Source organism: Salvelinus alpinus, chromosome 15, assembly GCF_045679555.1.
Source record: "Salvelinus alpinus chromosome 15, SLU_Salpinus.1, whole genome shotgun sequence".
Classification (NCBI taxonomy): Eukaryota; Metazoa; Chordata; class Actinopteri; order Salmoniformes; family Salmonidae; genus Salvelinus; species Salvelinus alpinus.
The window spans coordinates 893,766-905,856 of record NC_092100.1 but is presented as its reverse complement, the minus strand read 5'-3'; the positions used below and the strand labels follow the sequence as shown (position 1 = coordinate 905,856).

Below are 12,091 nucleotides of genomic sequence, written 5' to 3'. Positions count from 1 at the left end.
AGATGCTTACTGCTTGGATTCCTAATGTTGTCTATGTTTTAGATGCTTACTGCTTGGATTCTTAATGTTCTCTATGTTTTAGATGCTTACTGCTTGGATTCCTAATGTTCTCTATGTTTTAGATGCTTACTGCTTGGATTCCTAATGTTCTCCGTGTGTTTTAGATGCTTACTGCTTGGATTCCTAATGTTGTCTATGTTTTAGATGCAGAAAGGAAGAGCTTGTACACTCTTTTCCTGGAGTCTGTTCAGTCCCGCCTCCGTTGCCGGGACGACTCCCCCGCGGATACGGTCACCGAGCAACAGGCCACTAAGCAGAGCCTGATCAAGATGCAGTCGATTGTAGCTCAGCATCTACAGATGGACGACATACATGACCCTCTACTGGCCATCAACTTCGCCAGGTGAGTGGAGGAGAGTACACTAGGACCGTGGCGGAGCGGGGTAGGGACCGAGGCGGAGTGGGGTAGGGACAAAATAATTCCAAGAAGGTGTAGCAGTGGGGATGTCTGTTTTAATTGTCTTGTCCTGTCCCTTGTATATATTGTTTTTCTTTCTTTTTTCTCATTTTCCATCTACGGACTGAACATACTCTCCTGCAACCCGCCTCACCCAATGTGGTGTGAATCTGCTATTTTTACACTTTTGAACCGGAACCCCCTTCAGTAGCTAGCCAGCAAACTAGCTGTTAGCTAGTAGTTAGCCTGGAGCTAGCCTCGAACTAGGCCCATCTCCCGGCTAGCCGAAGAGATTCCATCAAGCAACCCCTGGGCTTCAATTACCTCTTTTGCCAATTGTCCTGGACCCTTTGCTGCCGACACGGAGCCCCGCCGTAACTGATGTAACCGTCCGAGGGTGTGTCAACAGACTCTCCTGTTGCGACATCCTCCTGAGGCCCATCTGCTAGCCCCTGCCTGCTAGTTGTCTGAATCGCCGTGCCTCCAGCTTGCCTAGGTACTCACTGGACCCTATGACCACTCGGCTACACATGCCTCTCCCTAAAGTCAATATGCCTTGTCTATTTCTGTTTTGATTAGTGATTTTTGTCTTATTTCACTGTAGAGCCTCCAGCCCTGCTCAATATGCCTTAGCTAGCCCTTTTGTTCCACCCCCCACACATGAGGTGATCTCAACTGGCTTAAATGGTGCCTCTAGAGACAAAACCTCTCTCATCGTCACTCAATGGTTTACCTCCACTGTATTCACATCCTACCATACCCTTGGTCTGTACAGTATGCCTTGAATCTATTCTTCCGCGCCCAGAAATCTGCTCCTTTACTCTCTGTTCCGAACGCACTAGACGACCAGTTCTTTTAGCCTTTAGCCGTACCCTTATCCTACTCCTCCTCTGTTCCTCCGGTGACGTAGAGGTTAACCCAGGTCCTGCAGCCCCCAGCATCACTCCCATTCCCCAGGCGCTCTCATTTGTTGACTTCTGTAACTGTAAAAGCATTGCTTTCATGCATGTTAACATTAGAAGCCTTCTCCCTAAGTTTGTTTTATTCACTGCTTTAGCACACTCTGCCGACCCGGATGTCTTAGCCGTGTCTGAATCCTGGCTTAGGAAGGCCACCAAAAATCCTGAAATATCCATCGCTAACTATAATGTCTTCCGACAAGATAGAACTGCCAAAGGGGGCGGAGTTGCAAAAGGGGGCGGAGTTGCAATCTACTGCAGAGATAGCCTGCAGAGTTCTGTCATACTATCCAGGTCTGTGCCCAAACAATTCGAGCTTCTACTTTTAAAAATCCATCTTTCCAGAAACAAGTCTCTCGCCGTTGCCGCTTGTTATAGACCCCCCCTTCAGCCCCCAGCTGTGCCCTGGACACCATATGTGAATTAATTGCCCCCCATCTATCTTCTGAGCTCATACTGTTAGGTGACCTAAACTGGGAGATGCTTAACACCCCGGCTGTCCTACAATCTAAGCTAGATGCCCTCAATCTCACACAAATCATCAAGGAACCCAACAGGTACAACCATAAATCCGTAACCATGGGCACCCTCTTAGATAATATCCTGGAAGGATATTGACCTCATCCCGTCAGTAGAGGATGCCTGGTTGCTCTTCAAAAGTGCGTTCCTCACCATCTTAAATATGCATGCCCCTTTCAAAAAAACGTAGAACTAAGAACAGATATAGTCCTTGGTTCACCCCAGACTTGACTGCCCTTGACCAGCACAAAAACATCCTGTGGCGATCTGCATTGTCATCTAATAGCCCCCGCAATATGCAACTTTTCAGGGAAGTCAGGAACCAATATACTCAGTCAGTTAGGAAAGCAAAGGCTAGCTTTTTCAAACAGAAATTTGCATCCTGTAGCACTAATTCCAAAAAGTTTTGGGACACTATGAAGTCCATGGAGAATAAGAGCACCTCCTCCTAGCTGCCCACTGCACTGAGGCTAGGAAACACTGTCACCACTGATAAATCCATGATAATTGAGAATTTCAATAAGCATTTTTCCACGGCTGGCCATGCTTTCCACCTGGCTACCCCGGTCAACATTTCAACACCCCCTGCAGCAACTTGCCCATCCCCCCCTCCCCTGCTTCTCCTCCCCTGCTTCTCCTCCCCTGCTTCTCCTCCCCTGCTTCTCCAAATCCAGACAGCTGATATTCTGAAAGAACTGCAAAATCTGGATCCCTACAAATCAGCTGGGCTAGACAATCTGGACCCTCTCTTTCTAAAAGTATCCGCCGAAGTTGTTGCAACCCCTATTAGTAGCCTGTTCAACCTCTCTTTCGTATCATCTGAGATCCCTAAAGATTGGTAAGCTGCCGCGGTCATCCCTCTCTTCAAAGGGGGAGACACTCTAGACCCAAACTTTTATAGACCTATATCCATCCTGTCCTGCCTTTCTTCAATCTTTAAAAGCCACGTTAATAAACAGTTCACTGACTATTTCGAATCCCACTGTACCTTCTCCACTATGCAATCTGGTTTCCGAGCTGGTCATGGGTGCACCTCAGCCACACTCAAGGTCCTAAACGATATCATAACCGCCATCGATAAAAGACAGTACTGTGCAGCCTTCTTCATCGACCTGGCAAAGGCTTTTGACTCTGTCAATCACCACATTCTTATCGGCAGACTCAATAGCCTTGGCTTCTCAAATGACTGCCTCGCCTGGTTTACCAACTACTTCTCAGATAGAGTTCAGTGTGTCAAATCGGAGGGCCTGTTATCCAGACCTCTGGCAGTCTCTATGGGGGAGCCACAGGGTTCAATTCTTGGGACGACTCTTTTCCCCGTATATATCAATGATGTCGCTCTTGCTGCTGGTGAGTCTCTGATCCACCTCTATGCAGACGACACCATTCTGTATACATCTGGCCCTTCTTTGGACACTGTGCTAACAAACCTCCAAACGAGCTTCAACGCCATACAGCACTCCTTCCTTGGCCTCCAACTGCTTTTAAATGCTAGTAAAACTAAATGCATGCTCTTCAACCGATTGCTGCCCGCACCCTCCCGCCCAACTAACATCACTACTCTGGACAGTTCTGACTTAGAATATGTGGACAACTACAAATACCTAGGTGTCTGGTTAGACTGTAAACTCTCCTTCCAGAATCACATTAAGCATCTCCAATCCAAAATTAAATCTAGAATCGGCTTCCTATTTCGCAACAAAGCATCCTTCACTCATGCTACTAAACCTTAGCCTCGTAAAACTGACTGTCATTTACAGAATAGCCTCCAACAGTCTACTCAGCAAACTGGATGCAGTCTATCACAGTGCCATCCGTTTTGTCACCAAAGCCCCATATATTACCCACCACTGCGACCTGTATGCTCTCGTTGGCTGGCCCTCGCTACATATTCGTCGTCAAACCCACTGGCTCCAGGTCATCTATAAGTCTTTGTTCGGTAAAGCTCCGCCTTATCTCAGCTCACTGGTCACCATAGCAGCACCCACCCGTAGCACGCGCTCCAGCAGGTATATCTCACTGGTCATCCCCAAAGCCAACACCTCTTTCAGCCGCCTTTCCTTCCAGTTCTCTGCTGCCAATGACTGGAACGAATTGCACATCACTGAAGCTGGAGACTCATATCTCCCTCACTAACTCTAAGCATCAGCTATCTGAGCAGCTTACCGATCGCTGCAGCTGTACATAGCCCATCTGTAAATAGCACACCCAGCTACCTCATCCCCATATTGTTTTTATTTACTTTTCTGCTCTTTTGCACCCCAGTATCTCTACTTGCATATCATCATCTGTACATATATCACTCCAGTGTTAATGCTAAATTGTAATTATTTCACCTCTAGGGCCTATTTATTGCCTTCCTCCCTACTCTTCTACATTTATTATTATTTATTTAGTATATAGATCTTTCTATTTTTCTTTTCTTTTATTGTTATTGACTGTTCGTTTCTTTGTGTAACTCTGTGTTGTTGTTTGTGGTGCACTGCTTTGCTTTATCTTGGCCAGGTCGTAGTTGTAAATGAGAACTTGTTCTCAACTGGCCTACCTGGTTAAATAAAGGTGAAATATAAAATAAATAAATAAAAGTTGTTCCAAAGACCAATTAGTGGAAAAACTATCATTGAATTAGAATATCTTGATAATGTTAAGTTTTATCTTGTTTGGTGGCTCCAGAAAGAGAACCCCAGCTCTGGTAACTCCTACTCCCCAACCTCCCCTCCAGGCTGTACCTGGAGCAGAGTGACTTCCACGAGAGGTTCTCGGGCGGTGACGTGATCGTGGACCGTTCGTCTGAGTCGGTGACGTGTCAGACGTTTGAGCTGACGCTGCGCTCCTGCCTCTACCCGCACATCCAGAAGAGGTACATCGAATGCTGTGGCAACCTCATGACCACCCTGAAGAAGGACTACAGGTAAAGTTGATACGTCTGTCATTACTCTGTCTCATGTCTCTAGTCCTCCAGGTGTCTGTCAGTCATTACTCTGTCTCATGTCTCTAGTCCTCCAGGTGTCTGTCAGTCATTACTCTGTCTCATGTCTCTAGTCCTCCAGGTGTCTGTCAGTCATTACTCTGTCTCATGTCTCTAGTCCTCCAGGTGTCCGTCAGTCATTACTCTGTCTCATGTCTCTAGTCCTCCAGGTGTCTGTCAGTCATTACTCTGTCTCATGTCTCTAGTCCTCCAGGTGTCTGTCAGTCATTACTCTGTCTCATGTCTCTAGTCCTCCAGGTGTCCGTCAGTCATTACTCTGTCTCATGTCTCTAGTCCTCCAGGTGTCTGTCAGTCATTACTCTGTCTCATGTCTCTAGTCCTCCAGGTGTCTGTCAGTCATTACTCTGTCTCATGTCTCTAGTCCTCCAGGTGTCCGTCAGTCATTACTCTGTCTCATGTCTCTAGTCCTCCAGGTGTCCGTCAGTCATTACTCTGTCTCATGTCTCTAGTCCTCCAGGGACAGGTGTCCGTCAGTCATTACTCTGTCTCATGTCTCTAGTCCTCCAGGTGTCTGTCAGTCATTACTCTGTCTCATGTCTCTAGTCCTCCAGGGCCAGGTGTCTGTCTGCAGGTGTTCATTCTTCCCTTGTAGTTCATTGATCAATTAAGGTCATTGAATTAGTTCAGTGAAACATACCAGGTACAGTATCATTGAGTGAGTATAGGCTTCATCCCAAATGACACGCTATTTCCTATATAGTGCACTACTGTTAATAGCTATTTCCTATATCAGGGCAGTCCAACCCTCTTCCTGGAGATCTACCGTCCTGTAGGTTATCAGTCCAACCCTCTTCCTGGAGATCTACTGTCCTGTAGGTTATCAGTCCAACCCTCTTCCTGGAGATCTACTGTCCTGTAGGTTTTCAGTCCAACCCTCTTCCTGGAGATCTACTGTCCTGTAGGTTTTCAGTCCAACCCTCTTCCTGGAGATCTACTGTCCTGTAGGTTATCAGTCCAACCCTCTTCCTGGAGATCTACTGTTCTGTAGGTTTTTAGTCCAACCCTCTTCCTGGAGATCTACTGTCCTGTAGGTTTTCAGTCCAATCCTCTTCCTGGAGATCTACTGTCCTGTAGGTTATCAGTCCAACCCTCTTCCTGGAGATCTATCGTCCTGTAGGTTATCAGTCCAACCCTCTTCCTGGAGATCTACTGTCCTGTAGGTTTACAGTCCAACCCTCTTCCTGGAGATCTACTGTCCTGTAGGTTATCAGTCCAACCCTCTTCCTGGAGATCTACTGTCCTGTAGGTTTACAGTCCAACCCTCTTCCTGGAGATCTACTGTCCTGTAGGTTTACAGTCCAACCCTCTTCCTGGAGATCTACTGTCCTGTAGGTTTTCAGTCCAACCCTCTTCCTGGAGATCTACTGTCCTGTAGGTTTTCAGTCCAACCCTCTTCCTGGAGATCTACTGTCCTGTAGGTTATCAGTCCAACCCTCTTCCTGGAGATCTACCGTCCTGTAGGTTATCAGTCCAACCCTCTTCCTGGAGATCTACCGTCCTGTAGGTTATCAGTCCAACCCTCTTCCTGGAGATCTACCGTCCTGTAGGTTATCAGTCCAACCCTCTTCCTGGAGATCTACTGTCCTGTAGGTTATCAGTCCAACCCTCTTCCTGGAGATCTACTGTCCTGTAGGTTTTCAGTCCAACCCTCTTCCTGGAGATCTACTGTCCTGTAGGTTATCAGTCCAACCCTCTTCCTGGAGATCTACCGTCCTGTAGGTTATCAGTCCAACCCTCTTCCTGGAGATCTACTGTCCTGTAGGTTTACAGTCCAACCCTCTTCCTGGAGATCTACTGTCCTGTAGGTTTTCAGTCCAATCCTCTTCCAGGAGATCTACTGTCCTGTAGGTTTTCAGTCCAATCCTCTTCCAGGAGATCTACTGTCCTGTAGGTTTATAGTCCAACCCTCTTCCTGGAGATCTACTGTCCTGTGGGTTTATAGTCCAACCCTCTTCCTGGAGATCTACTGTCCTGTGGGTTTATAGTCCAACCCTCTTCCTGGAGATCTACTGTCCTGTAGGTTATCAGTCCAACCCTCTTCCTGGAGATCTACTGTCCTGTAGGTTTTCAGTCCAACCCTCTTCCTGGAGATCTACTGTCCTGTAGAGTATCAGTCCAACCCTCTTCCTGGAGATCTACTGTCCTGTAGGTTATCAGTCCAACCCTCTTCCTGGAGATCTACTGTCCTGTGGGTTTTCAGTCCAACCCTAATTTAACACACCTGATTCTACTAATTACCTGCTCAACAAGACCTTAACTAGCTAAATTAGAAATTTATTAATAAATACATTAAATGACTTCTACAGCTGTTATAGGCCCTGTACTAACCCTGACCTTTAACCCCCAGACTGCTGGAGTACCTCCAGGCCATGAGGAACTACTTCCTGTTGGAGGCAGGGGACACCATGTATGACTTCTATACAGCCATCTTTGATAAGGTCCTGGAGAAGGAGAGCTGGCAGCAGCTGGCGTTCCTCAACGTTCAACTGCAGGAAGCTGTGGGACAGCGGTGCCCAGAGGACAGTAGCAGGTACTACAACACCCCACACTGACTGGGCTCTCATTGGTTACACCCCACACTGACTGGGCTCTCATTGGTTACACCCCACACTGACTGGGCTCTCATTGGTTACACCCCACACTGACTGGGCTGTCATTGGTTACACCCCACACTGACTGGGCTCTCATTGGTTACACCCCACACTGACTGGGCTCTCATTGGTTACACCCCACACTGACTGGGCTGTCATTGGTTACACCCCACACTGACTGGGCTCTCATTGGTTACACCCCACACTGACTGGGCTCTCATTGGTTACACCCCACACTGACTGGGCTCTCATTGGTTACACCCAACACTGACTGGGCTCTCATTGGTTACACCCCACACTGACTGGGCTCTCATTGGTTACACCCCAACACTGACTGGGCTCTCATTGGTTACACCCCAACACTGACTGGGCTCTCATTGGTTACACCCCAACACTGACTGGGCTCTCATTGGTTACACCCCACACTGACTGGGCTCTCATTGGTTACACCCCACACTGACTGGGCTCTCATTGGTTACACCCCACACTGACTGGGCTCTCATTGGTTACACCCCACACTGACTGGGCTCTCATTGGTTACACCCCACACTGACTGGGCTCTCATTGGTTACACCCCACACTGACTGGGCTGTCATTGGTTACACCCCACACTGACTGGGCTCTCATTGGTTAGGGTTTGCTATGGTTTTGAGAGATTTCAGTGAGTTGATAGGCTAACTAATCACACAGGATGTACATGAAATATCAGCAGTAGTGGTAGGCTAATAGTTGTGATGTTTTTTCCATTTTGATGGCATTGAATTTATTGTCACAAAGTAAATGTATGTTTTCCAGGTTGTCCATCTTCCTGGAGACGATAGACCCAGTCAGAAAGAAACAGCCGATTAATAATCTGGATGGTTTGACCCTCAGTTACAAGGTGAGCCTCCTACCAACCTTATCCACATTACTGATAACAGGTTCGCTGCAGATCCAACTTTTTCCTGACCATTTCTTTCGCTGGATTAAAGGTCCCGAAGCTTCTTCGCAATGTGCGGATCATGTTCTGTGTTTCTTTACCTCTACTTTACACACACGTTTCTGTGGTCTCCTTCACGTTTCTGTGGTGTCCTTCACTACATGTTTCTGTGGTCTCCTTCACGTTTCTGTGGTGTCCTTCCCTTCACGTTTCTGTGGTCTCCTTCACGTTTCTGTGGTCTCCTTCACATTTCTGTGGTCTCCTTCACGTTTCTGTGGTCTCCTTCCCTTCACGTTTCTGTGGTGTCCTTCCCTTCACGTTTCTGTGGTCTCCTTCACGTTTCTGTGGTCTCCTTCACATTTCTGTGGTCTCCTTCACATTTCTGTGGTCTCCTTCACGTTTCTGTGGTCTCCTTCACGTTTCTGTGGTGTCTTTCCCTTCATGTTTCTGTGGTCTCCTTCCCTTCACGGTTCTGTGGTCTCCTTCCCTTCACGGTTCTGTGGTCTCCTTCACATTTCTGTGGTCTCCTTCCCTTCACGTTTCTGTGGTGTCCTTCACGTTTCTGTGGTCTCCTTCACGTTTCTGTGGTGTCTTTCACTACATGTTTCTGTGGTGTCCTTCCCTTCACGTTTCTGTGGTGTCCTTCACTACACGTTTCTGTGGTATCCTTCCCTTCACGGTTCTGTGGTCTCCTTCCCTTCACGGTTCTGTGGTCTCCTTCACATTTCTGTGGTCTCCTTCACGTTTCTGTGGTGTCTTTCCCTTCATGTTTCTGTGGTCTCCTTCCCTTCACGGTTCTGTGGTCTCCTTCCCTTCACGGTTCTGTGGTCTCCTTCACATTTCTGTGGTCTCCTTCCCTTCACGTTTCTGTGGTGTCCTTCACGTTTCTGTGGTCTCCTTCACGTTTCTGTGGTGTCTTTCACTACATGTTTCTGTGGTGTCCTTCCCTTCACGTTTCTGTGGTGTCCTTCACGTTTCTGTGGTCTCCTTCACGTTTCTGTGGTGTCTTTCACTACATGTTTCTGTGGTATCCTTCACTACACGTTTCTGTGGTATCCTTCCCTTCACGGTTCTGTGGTCTCCTTCCCTTCACGGTTCTGTGGTCTCCTTCCCTTCACGTTTCTGTGGTCTCTTTCACGTTTCTGTGGTCTCCTTCACATTTCTGTGGTCTCCTTCACGTTTCTGTGGTCTCCTTCACGTTTCTGTGGTGTCCTTCACGTTTCTGTGGTGTCCTTCACTACATGTTTCTGTGGTCTCCTTCACGTTTCTGTGGTGTCCTTCCCTTCACGTTTCTGTGGTGTCCTTCCCTTCACGGTTCTGTGGTCTCCTTCCCTTCACGTTTCTGTGGTCTCCTTCACGTTTCTGTGGTGTCCTTCCCTTCACGTTTCTGTGGTCTCCTTCATGTTTCTGTGGTCTCCTTCACGTTTCTGTGGTGTCCTTCCCTTCACGTTTCTGTGGTCTCCTTCACGTTTCTGTGGTCTCCTTCACGTTTCTGTGGTGTCCTTCCCTTCACGTTTCTGTGGTCTCCTTCACGTTTCTGTGGTCTCCTTCACATTTCTGTGGTCTCCTTCACGTTTCTGTGGTGTCCTTCCCTTCACGTTTCTGTGGTCTCCTTCACGTTTCTGTGGTCTCCTTCACATTTCTGTGGTCTCCTTCACGTTTCTGTGGTGTCCTTCCCTTCACGTTTCTGTGGTCTCCTTCACGTTTCTGTGGTGTCCTTCCCTTCACGTTTCTGTGGTCTCCTTCACGTTTCTGTGGACTCCTTCACGTTTCTGTGGTGTCCTTCCCTTCACGTTTCTGTGGTGTCCTTCACGTTTCTGTGGTCTCCTTCACATTTCTGTGGTCTCCTTCACGTTTCTGTGGTGTCCTTCCCTTCACGTTTCTGTGGTCTCCTTCACGTTTCTGTGGTCTCCTTCATGTTTCTGTGGTCTCCTTCACGTTTCTGTGGTGTCCTTCCCTTCACGTTTCTGTGGTCTCCTTCACGTTTCTGTGGTCTCCTTCACATTTCTGTGGTCTCCTTCACGTTTCTGTGGTGTCCTTCACTACATGTTTCTGTGGTCTCCTTCACGTTTCTGTGGTGTCCTTCCCTTCACGTTTCTGTGGTCTCCTTCACGTTTCTGTGGTCTCCTTCATGTTTCTGTGGTCTCCTTCCCTTCACGGTTCTGTGGTCTCCTTCACATTTCTGTGGTCTCCTTCCCTTCACGTTTCTGTGGTCTCCTTCACGTTTCTGTGGTCTCCTTCACGTTTCTGTGGTGTCCTTCACGTTTCTGTGATCTCCTTCACGTTTCTGTGGTGTCCTTCCCTTCACGTTTCTGTGGTCTCCTTCACGTTTCTGTGGTCTCCTTCATGTTTCTGTGGTCTCCTTCCCTTCACGGTTCTGTGGTCTCCTTCACATTTCTGTGGTCTCCTTCCCTTCACGTTTCTGTGGTCTCCTTCACGTTTCTGTGGTCTCCTTCACGTTTCTGTGGTGTCCTTCACGTTTCTGTGATCTCCTTCACGTTTCTGTGGTGTCCTTCCCTTCACGTTTCTCACTGTCATTCGGGAAGGTTTTACAGTTTAAAATGTATTTCCCCCCAAAATTTTGTTGGTATTTTCTTTAAACTGCATTGTTGGTTAACCTCTCTAGGGTATGTGGGACGGTAGCGTCCCACCTCGTCAACAGCCAGTGAAACTGCAGGGCGCCAAATTCAAAACAACAGAAATCCCATAATTTAAATGCCTCAAACATACAAGTATTTCACACCATTTTAAAGATACACTTGCCTAGTAGCTCGCGCTGTGGAGTTTCGGCAACACGATAACGTAACGTTATACAATGCTATTATATTGGGTTCTGTTATGTACAACACGATCGGTATGTGATCTGACTTGATTAAAAGGAGCACCGTTCATTGGCCAGAGCAGCCTGTTCTCCACGAGTAGAGCAGAGACGGTGTACAGAAGCTTCTGGATCTTTAGTCCGGGGGGAAAGGTCAGGGGAAAGATGACTCAGCAGCCACACTATACTCTGCAGTGTACTTCCCCAAACAGCACCCTATTCCCTATATAGTGCACTACTCAGCAGCCACACTATACTCTTACTCCGCAGTAGATGAAATGTGACTAGGTTACCTCCCCAAACAGCACCCTATTCCCTTTATAGTGCACTACTTATGGGCCCTGGTCCAAATCCTTATTTTAAAGTTAATTTGACCATTTGTAGGTATCAGAAAACACAGGAATATGGGACTTAGTGCACTAAATAGTTCAGAGTGCCATTTGGGATGAATTCTATATTTCTCCTGTGTTGTCCTGAAGGTGCCCTGGCCTGTTGACATCGTGGTCAGTTCAGAGTGCCATTTGGGATGAATTCTATATTTCTCCTGTGTTGTCCTGAAGGTGCCCTGGCCTGTTGACATCGTGGTCAGCTCAGAGTGCCATTTGGGATGAATTCTATATTTCTCCTGTGTTGTCCTGAAGGTGCCCTGGCCTGTTGACATCGTGGTCAGTTCAGAGTGCCATTTGGGATGAATTCTATATTTCTCCTGTGTTGTCCTGAAGGTGCCCTGGCCTGTTGACATCGTGGTCAGCTCAGAGTGCCAGAGGATCTACAACCAGGTGTTCCTGCTGCTGCTGCAGATCAAATGGGCCAAATACAGTCTGGACACGCTGGCATTC

At 47.6% G+C, this 12,091-nt stretch overlaps 1 protein-coding gene across 4 annotated transcripts in view; it reads left to right on the top strand.

The window, feature by feature from the left end:
• tubgcp5 (tubulin gamma complex component 5) overlaps positions 1-12,091 on the top strand; it is a 110,930-nt gene that overhangs the window by 87,258 nt on the left and 11,581 nt on the right. For 2 of the 4 annotated variants that reach the window (XR_011667922.1, XM_071342168.1), the window contains exons 14-18: positions 205-403; positions 4,658-4,846; positions 7,272-7,454; positions 8,311-8,395; positions 11,975-12,091. The exon at positions 11,975-12,091 is cut by the window's right edge and continues 4 nt beyond it. Coding sequence is in view for 3 of the 4 variants with exons in the window: in XM_071342168.1 (XP_071198269.1) it covers positions 205-403; positions 4,658-4,846; positions 7,272-7,454; positions 8,311-8,395; positions 11,975-12,091 (773 nt within the window). In the remaining variant the exon portion in view is untranslated. Of the gene's footprint in view, positions 1-204; positions 404-4,657; positions 4,847-7,271; positions 7,455-8,310; positions 8,396-11,731; positions 11,890-11,974 lie in introns of those variants that run through there. The other 2 variants (XM_071342170.1, XM_071342169.1) reach the window with 2 other exon arrangements.